The sequence below is a fragment of the Strongylocentrotus purpuratus genome, unplaced genomic scaffold, assembly GCF_000002235.5.
Source record: "Strongylocentrotus purpuratus isolate Spur 01 unplaced genomic scaffold, Spur_5.0 spur5_scaffold_2, whole genome shotgun sequence".
NCBI lineage: Eukaryota > Metazoa > Echinodermata > Echinoidea > Camarodonta > Strongylocentrotidae > Strongylocentrotus > Strongylocentrotus purpuratus.
The window spans coordinates 17875215-17891142 of NW_022145605.1; the positions used below are offsets into that span (position 1 = coordinate 17875215).

A 15928-nucleotide genomic window follows, 5' to 3' on the forward strand; every position below is an offset into this window, starting at 1 on the left:
GGCATATTGCAATTGAGTGCATATAGAGAAATGAGTGCTTTTCTCTAAGTGCTGCCACTGTTTCATCGCTACTTATTCATGACTGGGTTAAAGACCATTATCATAATGTAATCAAATTTAATGCACAAATATTTGTTAAGTGCTGTGTTACTAATGATTTCATTCACCTTTTATGAATAATTGTATTTCAATAGTGAGAATGCAAATTTATTGCAAACTCTAATTGCTGCCAGGTACAGGACAAACATGTCTTGTCTTACCTAACACTACGTAATATACGCAATTTGCAAAGATTAGCAAATGATTTCCATTGCATCTGCTATGACCCGTTGTTGACCCTTGTAAGAAACCTTACTTTTGGTATATATTCTATGCACGCGTTGTTTTACATGTATGTCCACTGTGCTCTAAATACAGTAGGTACATGTACATCTTGTATGAAATCTACAGCAGATATAAGTCAGCCAATTTGCCAGTTGGGTTTATATACTCAGAAGGGAGATTTTCAGTATTAATGAGCTCATTACAGAGCAGTCTTTATTAGTACATGTACATGTATGTAACGGGGGTTGTACACTATGTAGGGTGCTTCTACATAATCAGTAGTAGTTCTTCAAGCCCACCTCCCCCACATCAGGTCTTGATTATGAATGCATTTAAGTAGTGAGGCACATGAAGAAAATGAGTGCAGGAGAGCGGTGAGAGCATTTAAGGTACATTTTGTTTGTTTAGATCGTAGAAGAGAATGGAGCTGGAGGGATATAGATGAAGATAAACAGGAAGAAGGTGAAGTGGAAAGAGGTCGATGGTGAAGATGGATGGTGGGGATGATGACATTGGACAGGAAGATGATGGTTTGGAGATGAAGATGGTGAATGAGGACTGGGGTTTAGCCGAATGTGGAGACAAATTGCGTGGGATGATGATGCTCATACTGTTGGTGATGATTAGTATAATGATGGGTATGTTGGTGATAGTGGTGGAGGTGAAGGTGGTGGTGGTGGTGGTGGTGGTGATGATAGTGGTGATGGTGGTGGTGATGATGATGATGATGGTGATGATTTTGTTCGTTTTATTTCTGATAATCAACATGAAAAATCAATAAATTCCATAACAATAATAGAATGATAAAACGGTTGGATAGTCCATTTCAGAGCCATTAACTTAATGGCTCTGTTCTTCCATAGAGTCCAATGATGATGGGGATGTTGAGGTTGAGGTTGAGGTTGAGGTTGAGGTTGAGGTTGAGGTTGATGTTGAGGTTGTTGATGATGATGATGATGATGATGATGATGATGATGGTGATGATGATGATGATTGAGGTGGTGGTGAGTTTAAGATAAGCTATGTGAGGAGAAGAAGATTGGTGATAAAAAGTAATACTGGTGATGTTGATGATGAACGTAATATTGCTGATTGTGAAAGTAATACTGATAATGATGTTGATGATAATAGCAATGATAATGAGGGGTACAATCATAATAATGAATAGGACATTAGGTAACAGTTTATTAGATGATGAACATGATGATGGTGGAGATTTTGCGATAGGAGTTAACTTAAGGAGGTAAATTAAGGATAATGGTGGATGTGAGAGTCAAATGTAAACAAGATTGTGCTAATGGATGCAGAGGAGGAAGCAGATGTAAAGGGAGATGATTTGAAATTATAAGAAGGAAGGCGACAAACAAGGTAATTTGTAGAAGGCAAAGAAAAGGAAATTTAGTCAACAATCATGACATTTAATAAAAATAGAATGCCCTTAGAGATGAAAAGGGAAGCAGGAAGCACAGATAAAACACAAGTAGGAAAATATTTGAATAAAATACAGCTACATACATTTGAACATGTACAAACGCAGACAAAAGAATAATTAAACGAGGATAACCCAAAATGTGTACGTGTACGCATCTGTCTGGTTGCCATACCAGCGAAAAAGGAGACGTATATTCTCCGAGCTACCATTGCCCTTTTACCATTGCCATATTGGTCTAGAGCTAGTGAGCCTAGCACTGTACAGTTGCCACGATCATGGTCGCCGAGACACAATTAGATCAAGTCATTGCTCGCTTTCATTTGACCTTGCGAGTCGCCCAACGACTATTGTAACCAGTCAACACGTTGTACAAATTAGTGCACAATACATTGGATGAGTGAACTTTATGCACCGAAACATGATCGCAAAGAGAGTAAACGCACATTCTGCATGTGGGCATCAGAAGCTCAGTGGTATTGCAGTGGTCTTGTAACTGGGAGGTCCCAGGTTTGAAACCAATCTGATATACTAGTTCCTTTTGATGAGGCATTAATAACAATAATAATAATACACACCATTTATTAGGCGCTTAATATAGGTGTTTCTAAGAGCACCATTGACTGACTAAAAAATTTTCAACCAAAACTTAAAATAAACACATAAAATATAAATTTGTTCTTTTTTCAATAAATCATGCATATATAATAATAACAATAAAAATGAGATCAAACATAAGGTCAAACATAAGATCATCATTAATCCTCATTATAGAGTTCCTGGAGAGGACTTAAAGATGTTGGTCCTGTAGTTCCTTACTTTTAATACAGTACAAGCATCTTCATGCTTTTTCCGCAAAATGTATTGATAAGAGCAGCCTTAATATTTTTTTAGTTTGAGGTGGATTATATATTTGTATTTTAGCCAACATCTAATGTACATGTATGTGTTACGGTATGTAGACAATAAAATTATTTAAAAAAAAATGATAAAACAAGATTGAATGCTAGGCACAATAATTATCAGATTTCCTTTGCCCTTCAATTCATTGCCCAATTCATTTTTTTCTTCAAATACTTAAATTGCAATTCTAGCATTTGAGATAATCAATTGATTTTACTTGCTTTATCAGAAGACATACTTTTGTGTAAACTTTGAGTACATTTCTCTTTGGCTACAAGTATGTTAAAAAAAGCAATCTGCCATTTTTTGGTCGGGAAACATGAAAGAAAACAAAAAAAGTATTTCTGCAATTTATTCCAATCACTTTACATTGCATCAAATATCTAGCTTAAGGGTAGGATTTCAGACTTAAACATAACATAATGTACTTGTGACTTGTGAGGGTATGCAATTATAGATTTTGTAGTCATGAATTGCAGATTCCATTGAAATAATGCACAGATTTGTATGAGACCGCTGTACCACGCAAATCACATGATACAGTTTATGGAATTCCTTTTCCCGGTATTGCGTTGGTCAATGATTTGATGATTACAAGTATTTCATATTAGTTCCAGAAATAGATTTGTTAGCTAGGATACAGTTCACAGAATTACATTTACTCTTTTCCTGATAATGCGTTGGTCGTGAATGTATTATAATCTAAAGGATGTGTAACAAGTCTAACATCTATGTCATACATGTAGTCATTCCAGAAAGATATTAGTAACTATCCAGAAATAGATATTGTTGCATTCGTTAGTATACAGTTCACGGTATTATCTTTTTTCTGGTATTTTTCCATTCACTCAAGAAATAGACGAGTAGGTGGCTAGAAATAGTCGCTTTATGCGCTCACTATTTTTTAAAAGAGATTTTAAAAAAAAGATACGTTTACATGCCCTGGCAGTAACTTCATGAAGAATATGTTTTTTGTTGAATGAGTTGATGAGTTGAAATCAATATTAGGAATAATGGATATTCACATATTTTCATCCATTCATTCATTTATATTTATTTTCAAATAATCATGCAAATATATAATATTAATTGATAAGAAGTATGTGTTTTTATCTAAATCTAGTAAATGAAACATTTAAAGTAAATGCACAACATATGATAAGTTATAACCTTATGGAATTTTTTTGTTGAAAACACAAGGACTTGCTATTAAAATACATGTACATTCATGTATATTGCATGTCGAGACATGTAAACAACAAAATATGCACACCAAAGGTAATTTCCATGCTCAACACACCATTATGCACGAAATGCTCGAAAATGAGTTTCCACTATTCTAAAAATAAAGATTAATGTCCGATTCGACAACTTGAGAACATTTTCAGAAAATGTGCAGCTGTCGAGTGCGTCCCGTTGGTGGCAACATGATCGCATCTCGCCCGTTGATATTCGATTTGAAATACAGGGTTTCAAAATATGAGGATTTGAGTAAAATAGGCAAAGTATTGTAGCAGATGATGGGAAGTGATGTTATATACTCTTGTTACTTTTATGAAATGGAATGGGACATTAAGCTGAAGGTGACATTAATGTGTTTTCACTAAAGGGTGGAAAATGATTATTGATTGACGCATTTTATATTTGGTCATATTGTAAAAACATATTTGGGTAAATATTGATTTTAAAATATGTTTTGAGCAAATATTGATTCAAAAACATATTTAGAAAAAAGATATACCCTCGGTATGTTTTGAACAAGTTGATAATGGTGTAAATGTACAATTTGTCATTCTTTGGATGTTCTTTGTTTGGAGGGAATAATGCATGTTTTGTTTGATATTAAGAAAACAATTTATGTCGTCTTTTTTGACAGTCCAAAGAGGCATGTAATTTTTAAAAGCTTTATGAATACAGTGTTATTATTATTAGTCAAAGAATAACTTTTTATTTGTCTTTAGCACTAATTTATTTATGTAATCTTTTTTTCTCTCATTCTCTCTCTCTCTCTCTCTCTCTCTTTCTCTCTTATCTTTCTCCCTCTCTTTCTTTCTCTTGTTTCGCTTTCTCGCTTCTTCTTCTTCTGCTCTGTAATTTCTTTCTTTTTCCTTTTCTTGTTTATTTTCTTGTTTCTCTCTCTCTCTCTCTCTCTCTCTCTCTCCCCCTCTCTCTCTCATTGTCCTTTGTGCAGATTACTTGTGTGACCCAGATGCCAATATCTTCAGTATAGACTTCACAAGGTTCAAGATCAGAGATATGGAGACGGGGACAATTTTATTTGAGATCGCCAAGCCACCACCATCAGGTTTGCAATAACAAAAAAATGTTTTAAGAATGTTGTTTGAAATGTAAAATCTAGGAGGATGGATGGAGGGGGGGGGGGGAGAATGGGAGAGGGTGAGAGAAAGGAGAGAAGGTGGAGGGGAAGATGGGAGGGGGAAGAGGGAAAGAAGGAAGAGGAAGACCAGAGTTTTGGAGACAGGAACAATTTTGAGATTGCCTTCGGCCATTATCAGATTTGCAATAAAACGTTTATTAGGAGGGAGGGAGGGAGGGAAGGTAGGAAAGAGACAAAGAGATTCAGAAAATAAGAACATATAATTATTTGAGAAAGAAGGAAGAAAATGAAAGAAAAAAAAATGAGGAGGCAGAAGAACAAGAAAAGAAAGTAGACATGAGTGCAAGAACTTTAACGGTAATGCAGGATTTAAGCTATCTTTAATCATCAGCAAGATGTTATGTGATATCATTTTGAATATACATATACCTAATTCTGTTTTGGCTGTAGATGGATTATTTTTCCTCTTGGTTTATTAAAAGATCTGTTCCTTAAATAACTTGGCTGGAACAATGCATCTAATCAATTGTATTTTTAAGGAAATACACCATCTGAGCCTCACAAGGCCTTGTTGATTAAAATACTCAAATTGGCTGACTAATTATGGATACCGTAATAAGGGTCATTAATTAGGGGGGGGGGGTAATTAATCCAACTTGTCTGTGTCTGTAAGTAACAGGAGCAGGAGGGAGAGAGGAGAGGAGAGGATGAAATGATGAAATGAGGAGAGGGAAAGGAGAATGAGGGAGGGGGGGGGAGGAGAGAAGGAGGAGAAGAGGGAGGAGGAGTAATGTGGAGTAATGAGGAGTAATGAGGGGGAGCGTGATGAGGAGGAAAAGGGGAAGGAGAAGAAAAAGGGAGGGAGAGATATGAAACATGCAATGGGGGGGGGGGGGGGGGGATGGATGACAGGCCATTGATGGATGATACGAGCTTTACACTATGAACATGACTGACAAAGAAAGTGGACAAAATATACAGTTCCTCAGGTAGACAAAGGAACATCCCTTCACTGCTATTATGTAAAAAGGTGAATATGCATGTGACACCTGTTCTACACATTTTTACATGATAGCAGTGAAGGGATGTTCCTTTGTCTACCTGAGGAACTGTATATTTTGTCCGCTTTCTTTGTCAGTCATGTTCATAGTGTTAGCAAGCGGCAAGAGGAAAGAGGAAGGAGGAAAGGCTAAAAAAGGAAGATAAGAGAAGAAAAAATAGTGTAGAAGGCAAGGAAGAGAAAGAGAGGACCCCCCCCCTCAGAATGAGATGCAAGAAAGGGGTTTTTAATAAAGAAGACGTAAATGACATGTTTATTACGGATGGAGGTGGAGTAGCAAACTACTACTGCCTTTTGAACGACATCTTTATTTATTGAAATGGGTCGTGTGTGACTTTTATTGGAGTTAATGATCCAATCATGGATGGTTTATTGAGCTGACATCAAATTCAGCACATAATTTTATCAAGTTAAAGAAGAGAAATAGTTCGCGTATTAGATGGATGCTGATGAAATTATCTTTTCAAATTTGATCAGTAACTAATGGTCATTGATAGATCTCTAGTATTACATAATATCCTGTAAAGAGGGGAGTAGGGGTAGGGGGGAAAGGATTTTTTAATGAAATTGTTGATAAAAATGAAGTTCTTGATGAATTTTGTTATGTATTAAGAAATGCTATGCCTCAAATTTTAATGTATTTTTGTTCGTCATGTAATTTTTTTGATGGAAAATGGAAAGTAAATTTGTTTGGCCAAACAGATGAACAAATGCTTTATTTGTTATTGTTTTGTCTGTCCAGTAGAATATAAGACGAGGAAAGCTACGTTTTGAGCCTATTGATTGTACATTTCATTACCGGTATATCACATGATTCATGAAAAAAAAAAAAAATTGTTATTTTATTGTCAAACCCCCCACCCCCCCCCCCCCCCAAGACAAAGTAGTCAGTAGTTGTATGAAGTGTAGTTTTTTTTTTCTTCTTTATTTTTCATAATATTTTGGTGAAAATAAGATGGAATAAAATGTGTTGTGAGACATATTTCTGGGAATCCCCATGAGTAGCTTATTGCATTGTTTGGGATTATCAGAGAGTGTCTTCATTTCATAACCTTATGTAAATCCGGCCCTGTTTCATAAAACTTGTCATCAATAAAAAATGCTGAATTTCTAAGACAAATTTGCTCTCAGCCAATCAAATAACACCATTTCAGTAGCTTATAATGGTTGTATTGTAACTAAGGCCCAAAATAAAAACTTGTTGTATTGCCCTTTGCGACCGACCCAAAAATCTGAAAATCTACGGTCGGCATTTTAAAAAAAGTTAAAAAAAAAAAAAAAACGTTTTTTAGATCTTTTTATTAAAAAAATATGTATTTTGTTTGTTGGGATAAATGGGACAAAAATGCATAAAGGCAAATCATTCCCAAATTCTCACTCGTCTTCTGCCCTAGTTTTAAAATCCTACTAGGCAAGCGTAAACATCTCGATCAACACAACATTGCAAACCATGGATTATTATGAGGTGAAAAAGATATGAATAGAATGATGACGCTGAAACACATGTATGAAGGCATTAAAAAGTGAGAAATATCAGCCAAAAGAGGGCATAAAAAAACAAGCTTTTGCTTATAACGGCGACCTTCTGCTTTCTTTCTTTATACACGCAATGGCCCAACGTATAAGTTTACTCTTACTCATGTATTATACATTTGTTTCTATATTTTGTATATTGTTTGCATACCTTATGTTTTATATAATTATCCATATTTGTTGTATAACTGATTTGTTTGATTGCAGAAAATAAAGTCTTTGAAATGAAAATGAAATAAAAAAACAACAGTCAAACTTAAAAATATCGGCCCAAAGAGGGCGACAAAAAAAAGTAAAAAAAAAAAAAAAAGCTTTTCCGACCGACCGACCCATGTTTTGGCACCCAAAGGGCAATACAACAAGTTTTTATTTTAGGCCTATTTATTGATAACAAGTTTGATGAAACGGAGCCCTGATTTGTTTTTCATGTGCAGAGAATGATGACGATGTGGAATCAGAACCGGAGGACGTCGATCCCAACGCAGGAAGATTTGTCCGCTATCAGTTCACACCACAGTTTCTCAAGCTGAAGACGATCGGCGCAACGTAAGTTTGGTGTCATCACAACGCAGGATATCTATCACTTCTTTTCTTTGCATATTGCTCGTACAGTCAAACCTGTCTATAGCGACCGCCCAAGGGAAACACAAAAAGTGGTCTTTGTAGACAGGTTCCTTTAGTACATGTTTCAATGAGAAACCATTTTCCAGGGAAACAACAAAATGTGGCCTTTGTAGACAGGTGGTCACTAAAGCAGGTTTGACTGTACTCACGCAACAAAAAAGATTTATGGGGCATACAGGAACTATCTATCGATTGCGAGGAGGGGAGGGGGGAAGGGGCTTTGATGTTAATCTATCCAATATATTTTCAACAGCAAAATACCACATACATATGAACACTGAAGAAGAAAGAAAATATTCTCTTCAAAATAATTATTTTGAGGTTAGTATGACATTTTCTCTTTACAGTTCACACATGCACCGAAAAATAAAAAAGAAGAATAAGAAAACAAAACTCACAGTCGAACAAAACGTGTCAAAATGCCCTTTTAACAAATTAAACTATTGTAATTTCAAAACAGTCCAAAATAGATGCACTGTATGCATAATTCTAAACAGAGGGTAGCAATTTGCCTCAAGATATCTGTATATATTTATTCACCAATACATTAATTACCATGTTTTCTCTTTCATCCACAATTTTCTAAAGGCTTTTGTCAACAACTATTACTCTGAAATTTGTAAAGTAGATTTAATCCTTTCTTTTTTCCCCACTCATTTTCTATATATATCTACAGGGTAGAGTTTGTGGTCGGTGACAAACCAATCAGTAACTTCAGGATGATCGAGAGGCATTACTTCAGAGATAGATTGCTCAAGAGCTTTGACTTTAACTTCGGTTTCATCATCCCCGACAGCAAGAACACCTGTGAACATATATATGAGTTTCCTCAGCTATCGACGGACGAAAGTGAGTACTGGTTTTAATAGTAAGGGTGCTGCGATGATGCTACGGTGACGATACGATGCTAGTGTTCCACAGATAATTTCCACACTATCCAAAGTCCCAACTTTTAATCTTGATGCAACACATTATTTAGCCCTGACCCTAACTCTTAACTCCAAACCTTAACGATAAACTCAACCATAAACCTAATTCTAACCTTAACCATAAACTTAACCATAAATTTACTCAAATCGTAAACACAACCCAAACCCTTAGCTAAAATACAATTGCAACCCTAACCCTTTATCTAAGATGAAATAAAGCCTAGAGATATGTCGTTCATTGGAGCGTACGTCAGATCACTGTAGTTAAGCATGTAGCTAATTGACGGACAAAGATCTAGGTGTATTCAAAGGTCAATGCATGGAGTTCTCACTTAGAGAAGAGTTGTCAGACTGAAAAAAACCTTTAAGAAACATCTTATCACAGCGGGTATACTTCTTAATGTACTTCAGCAGAACATGCCCTTGACTTGTGTACTAGTGTTTTTTTAACACCTAAGTAGATTTAGTGAGATCCCTAAAAACATCATTATCTAGAAACCTCCATATGCTTGGCTTCCCTTTAAGTTTCTCATTGTCCAGACAAGTGTTCCCTAATCTTGTGTCTTGTGGCACTCTCTTGTCTCAGAGCTTAACCAAATTCATTCAGTGGTGTTTAAGAAATGGGTTTCCTCAAAACGTCTTCCAACGATTAACCTTTGAAGGTGGAGTAGGACGTTCAGACCGGATAAAAGAATGGAAGTTTTTGTTTGTCCTGCTCTTAGTAGGAATGCTGCTCTCCGTGTATTTGGCTAGAAATTATTTTTCACTGTGGTCATCAGCAAAACTTGGATCCAGCTAGTAGTCAGATCCAATTAACTTATAGATAAAAGGGGTACTCATGGATTGATGATGGAAAGTAGAAACTTGGTTACTGTTAGTTCACAAGTTTGCTACAAAAGATTGAACATTGAAATTAAGTATTTATTGTCCCTTCTGAAATTTGTTTTTCACCGGTAAAAACTTTACAAATCTATTTACAAAAAGAAATATTCTTAATCAAAGACAATTACAGTAATGGTTAACTACATTCATAACAGCTTTAGTTGGGTATGTTACATTCAATAATTGACAGAAAGGTTACATGTTATTTAGTTTGTTTGAAGAAAAAAATATTCATGGCTTTTTTAAACATATTAGTTCAGTCTCATTTGACCAAAGTGAGAGAGTTACCAGGGAATAAAGCACTATTTTTAAAGAGGCTGCTATGATAGAGACTGATATTTGTTGTAGGGGTTTTACAAAGATAAAAGAATAGTCAGAAACAAAGGGTGTGTCAAGACAATTCCTGTCTACCAGTTATGAATTATAGCCATCCAAACAATGCAGTCTATTTAAGAGTCCAAATTAAATTCACGTGGTTGAAATCACTCATTGGGAAGCTGAAGAAAACATGGATCAGGGACGCCTCCTTTCCGTAGCATTCGGTCCATGAAACGCTTGGAGCGATGCATGCATGCATCAACGGTGACATGTTTGACAAGTCAGGCTAGAGAAAGAAGAGATTGTAACTGGGTCGGAGCAACATTGCACAACATTTACATCATTGCCCAGTCTGCCACCGTACCCGACCCGCTTGCGTCATCTTCTGTGGCGGTTGAAATTGAAGCATGTTTGGTAGATTAGCCGTGCTGTTTGACTAACTCTAGATGGGCGTAAACTACTGTAGAACACAGTATATGACACAATATGACACAATATGACACATTATGTCACAATTTAAAATGATGTGGTTTTTCAGTATTTTCTTTTAATTTTCTTCAACATGATGACTATAGTTGTTTCGGAACCAAATGAATCCAACAGGCAAATGTAATTGGAATGTATTTTGAAGATTATCTTTGCTTATTAAGCAACACAAGTAGGGACTGTATAAGGTACTATGTACTGAAGGATAAATAGTAAAAATTGTACCAAAATTAATGAAATGAGTTTTTTTTTTCTTTATTTATGTCTCTGCATAGGGACTGCGACTATTTGGAAAGCCAAGTGGGAATATCTCCTAACTCTAAAATGCAATTTGTAATCATTTATTTCAATTTCACGACAGAATTCACCTTTGACAAGCTCAACAGCATGTCAAAGGTATCACTTACCTAGCAACAACTTACGCATACACACTGACAACTAACCCCAAAATCAATCCCCCTTGAAAGTTGGAATAGTTGAATAAGATATTTTGTAAATATTATTGATATATAGTTCTCAATGGGAATGCATTATGAAATACTTCATAAGAAATAAATTATTTTGTATGGGTTATAGGACACAAACATTTTAATGCCGGTGAGAGTAGTGGTAGCATTGTAAGGAATTAATGGAAATATTATAAAACCTGATATGCCTCCAGTAAACAGATTGTAATTGGGTTGATACCCCATGATCACGGTCTCTTGGTAGCAGATATTGGTGAAGTAGATGCAGCAATTGCAACCTTCATGAATTGTTGGCTAACATGAACCAGGCTTATGTTTAATGTTCAGCCCAAAATGTAGCAGTGACTCATGTATGTTGTGACTCAGCCGCTTCAGGGCACAATGTTAATGGATATTTCTTGGGTATTTTCATCGGTATATTAGGCCTGTTTTCATCAGCTCCAGTTTGCCAAATAACCCGCTATTTTAATCATCCCGATCCAAATTATCCAGCTAATTTGCGTCTTCATCAGCCCGCAGTTGCAATTAGCGGGATATTTGGTCAAGATAATCATCCCAAGATATCTTGGACTAGTTTGCAAAATATCCCGATCTTTGGCAAAATATCCCGCTATTTGTTTGGTCCGTCTTCACCAGCCCAAAGACTCACACTCAGCGCAAACGCTGAGCAAAATATCTTGAGCTAATTTCTCCAGTTTCGAGTTCAAGTTTTGAGCTGATGAAGATGCGATTTGTAACTTCGGGCTTATTTCCAAAATCAAAAATACCAGGCTATTCGGCAATCTCGAGCTGATGAAGACAGGCCTAGTGTTTGTGTATATCTCTTGGGTATCGTCATGGGTATATTGAGGATCAAATATGATTGGCCTTGCCTGTTAGTGTTAACCTTGAATAAGATTCATTTTTAGGAAGGTCAGATATTTTCATGTCTGGCTTGCTTCCACTGACACTGTCTGAGCTCTTATGTTGCCTGTTCCATATACTAGTAATTTGGAGTTGATGAAATAGGAGTAATTGAAATGAGATATTACTTTTGTATTGAGCTATTTGTTGAGCCATGTAAAGTATGTACCATTGCCAAATTAATACTTCATTGATATTTTTCCCCCTAAATATTGTAGTAGGCACATTGAATTGAAGCAAAGTGATTTCAGTATTTTTTTTTGTTAATAATGGCACATAGCATTACATGTAGGCGAATACAAAATTCACCTTATTTATATTATCGTTATTATTATTATGTTCAATTAGTGAATGATGGATTTACGCCTTGATTTTAACTTGATTTTTTCCATTTCTTTCTTGTCATTTCATCTCTCCCTCATTTTCTTGTCCTATCCCACCCTCTCTCCATCTCCCTCCCTCCCTCCCTCTCTTCCCCCTCTCTCTCTTCTCCATCTCTCCCCCCTCTTCCCCTCTCTCTCTCTCTCCTATCCAGTTCATGAAATGGTGGATAATCCATTCGAGACCAAGTCCGACAGCTTCTACTTCGTCGACAACAGGCTGATCATGCACAACAAGGCCGACTATGCCTACAACGGCGGCATCGGGGCAATGTGATCCTACATGTACACCAGTCTTTTTACCTTGTGTGTTCATCATCCCTTCTCATGTGTGAATAGCTGTACAGACGATCATAGGAGCCAGGTGAAAATAGGGTCACCAGTCTATGTCACCATCAATCACTACACATTTGAAATTGTTACCAGTCTACCAATCTCCATGGCAAAATGTTCTCTTTTCTCATGTGTGAATAGCTGTACAGACGATCATAGGAGCCAGGTGAAAATAGGGTCACCAGTCTATGTCACAATCAATCAATACACAGTTGAATTTGTTACCAATCTACCAGTCTTCATAATAGTTGTTCTTGCTTCTCATGTGTGAATAGCTGTACACATGAACATAAGAGCTATATGAAGAATTGGTCACCAGTCTCTTCACAGTTGAAATGAAATTAGGTACCAGATTTTCCTTACATACAATGTGTATCTAATATGTATTTTGTATATAAGATTATGAAGAAAATCAATGAAATTATATATTACCTTAAAATTCACTGTATTCACCCCCCTCCCACCAGAAAAAGCAAACGTACCTCATCTTGGAAAGCGAGAAGAGATTTACATCCCTCTAAATCACCTTATCAATATCCAGTAACAGTATAAGCCCACTCTGAGACATGATTATAGACCAGTCTGTATTAAGGCTTACATTGGACTTTGTATAGTGTTGTAGATAAATAAGGTTGCTCTATTTGATCTCAAATGATATACATTTTTCCTGGCAAAGAAAATTTTCAGAGACCGATTTTGAAAGTGATAATTCCAGTTGTGATATTTTGTTCTGCGGCACATGAATGGTTAATGTTTCTCCTCCTTTAGCCCCGTTTTTTGCTTGATTACATTCCATGTACTGACTGTATTTAACTTTTGCTAGGAGCATTGGAAAAATGTCCTGTGGTCATTTTCCTCAGTACATAGCGTTTTGTTCTTGGTGGATTTATGATGGGATAGACTGATTGGACAGTACACCAGTCTCTCAACAAGATATTTATCATTTCTCATGCGTGTATAACCATCAATTCAGGCAGGGAGGCTTCTGAGAAGACATTGCCTACCAGTCTTCAGAATGGTGTTATGACATGTTTCTTTGAACAGTACAAGCATAGTGCTGAACAGCTTCTAGACGTAAAACACGCACACACCAACTTCATTGTCCATGGGTTTTAATTATCAACATCTAATTGCAGAATTTGGGAAAAGGCGTTGTTCTTAATTTACCTCATGATTTGCTCAAATCTTGAATTTCCTGCTGTGTTTCTTCAAGGGTAAAAAAAAAAAGAAAACTGAAAAGAAAAATCATTCTTAGACTGAGGTGAGCAAGAAATTGTGTCCTGTATTTTCATCATGGCTCCATCGTTGATCATCAAAAGAATAGAACAGAATATATTTTCATGATTGTAATGTACTATTGACAGGTAGATAGAATGGAGGATTATGGGAAGGTTAGTTTTACAGTACTGTTTTGATAGACAAATCGTCCATAGTTTCTCTCTCTTTAACCAGTATTTGTTATTTTCACAGGTTTGTAGTATTTTTTTTAAATTAAAGAATTGGACATAATTGATTTTGGAAGTGTGTATAAAATTTGCTTTTTTTCCCCCGTCTCTCCTGGAAATTGACTGATATTCTTTTGTAAATACAGATATTATCGTAGGAGGAAGGGAGATTTACTTAGTAGGTTTGTTTTAATAGCTGAGTTATATCTATTTAGAGAATTGTTTTTATTCCAACGTAATTTCATCGTAATCATTCCTAAATGACCAAGGGGTACTATTATTCTATGAGCTCGACCAATTATATGCATGATGGGGCTTTTCGAATTTCTTCCCTGAAACAGAAAAACAAAACTTATCAACACACTTTACTGCCAAGTTAGTTACTGGGTATTACAAAAATAAATATTGAACTACATATCAAGTCAAATCTACTTTAAGATGCTTTTCTATTAGATACATGGATGACTGTTTATTTCATATTGATTGCACCTTCAATGAATTTCATTGTTTACGCCACCCTATCTGCCAAATAAACTACCGGTATAGGAGAAGGAATGTGATCATACCTTTTAAAACTGTATTTAAAAAAATGAAAAGGTATGATCATCTGATCTTTTCAATTGAATGTGTACATAGGAGATTATACATATGATTCATTTTTTATCACCTATTTAAAGACACCATTACATGTTTCATTAGACGTGTTATGTGTAATCTTGTGTGCGAAGATGATTGCAACATGCGTATGGTGTAGGTGAGATGTAGTCTAGTTTTCTTCTGTGTGTGGTGCATCTTTAAACGGCCTTGTTTCTCTCTTTAGATTGTATTTTTGTGCATTTATGGCACACATTGGAGTGAAATCATTTACATTTCAATTTAGAATGGAGATCGCGACAAGTTTTTGTAGTGCAGGGATCCTTATAGGAGAATATTCACTGCCCCTTATCTAATATCGGATTATGTCTAGGAAAGGCACAAGAAAAACATGCCACAATTTTCTATTTTTCAAGGTTTAAGAAAAAAACTTTTGAGGAAATATTTGAAAGACCGGTTCACATAATATGTAATCAAAGTTATGGGTTTTTCTATATAAAGACCCGTCATGAAATATTGCAGTTATCTGTTACAATTTATAAAACTGCAAGTTGCATACACTAGCCTTTGCTGTGTCGGGCAAGCTTCTGGCAAACTTTAGGGTCGCCAGTAGTAATATTTATAGTAGAGGTATCTATAGATTTTCAATACAAATGTGATTTTGACAATTGTTCAATATTTCAACAACAAAAAAGATCTTAAAGAGAAGGTTGAGTACTGGTAAAAAAAAAGAAAATTATTTCTCACAGAATCAAACGAAACTTACACTGAATGTTCAAGATTACAAATAAATGACATGTGCCAAACAATTTTGGAAGAAAATGTATACTGGCTGAGTAATGAGCATAGAAAGACAAGGAATCAAGGTAGTACCAACCCCGACACCATGCGTGTTGTCCCATACATAGCTTTCTGTGTATGTGCTTGTTACTTTACCAAGACTCGGTCAAATTTATTATGATTTTGATGACTCTAGAACC

General features: G+C 35.8%; 1 protein-coding gene across 1 annotated transcript; it reads left to right on the forward strand.

Moving 5' to 3' along the window:
* Positions 1-4825: 4825 nt before the first annotated feature.
* Positions 4826-15641, forward strand: LOC115918119 (protein unc-119 homolog B-like). The gene is made up of 4 exons (XM_030991857.1): positions 4826-4961; positions 8022-8133; positions 8888-9060; positions 12732-15641. Exons 1-4 carry the CDS (start codon positions 4913-4915, stop codon positions 12851-12853), a joined length of 456 nt encoding a protein of 151 aa, XP_030847717.1. The 5' UTR covers positions 4826-4912; the 3' UTR covers positions 12854-15641.
* The last annotated feature ends 287 nt before the right edge of the window (positions 15642-15928 follow it).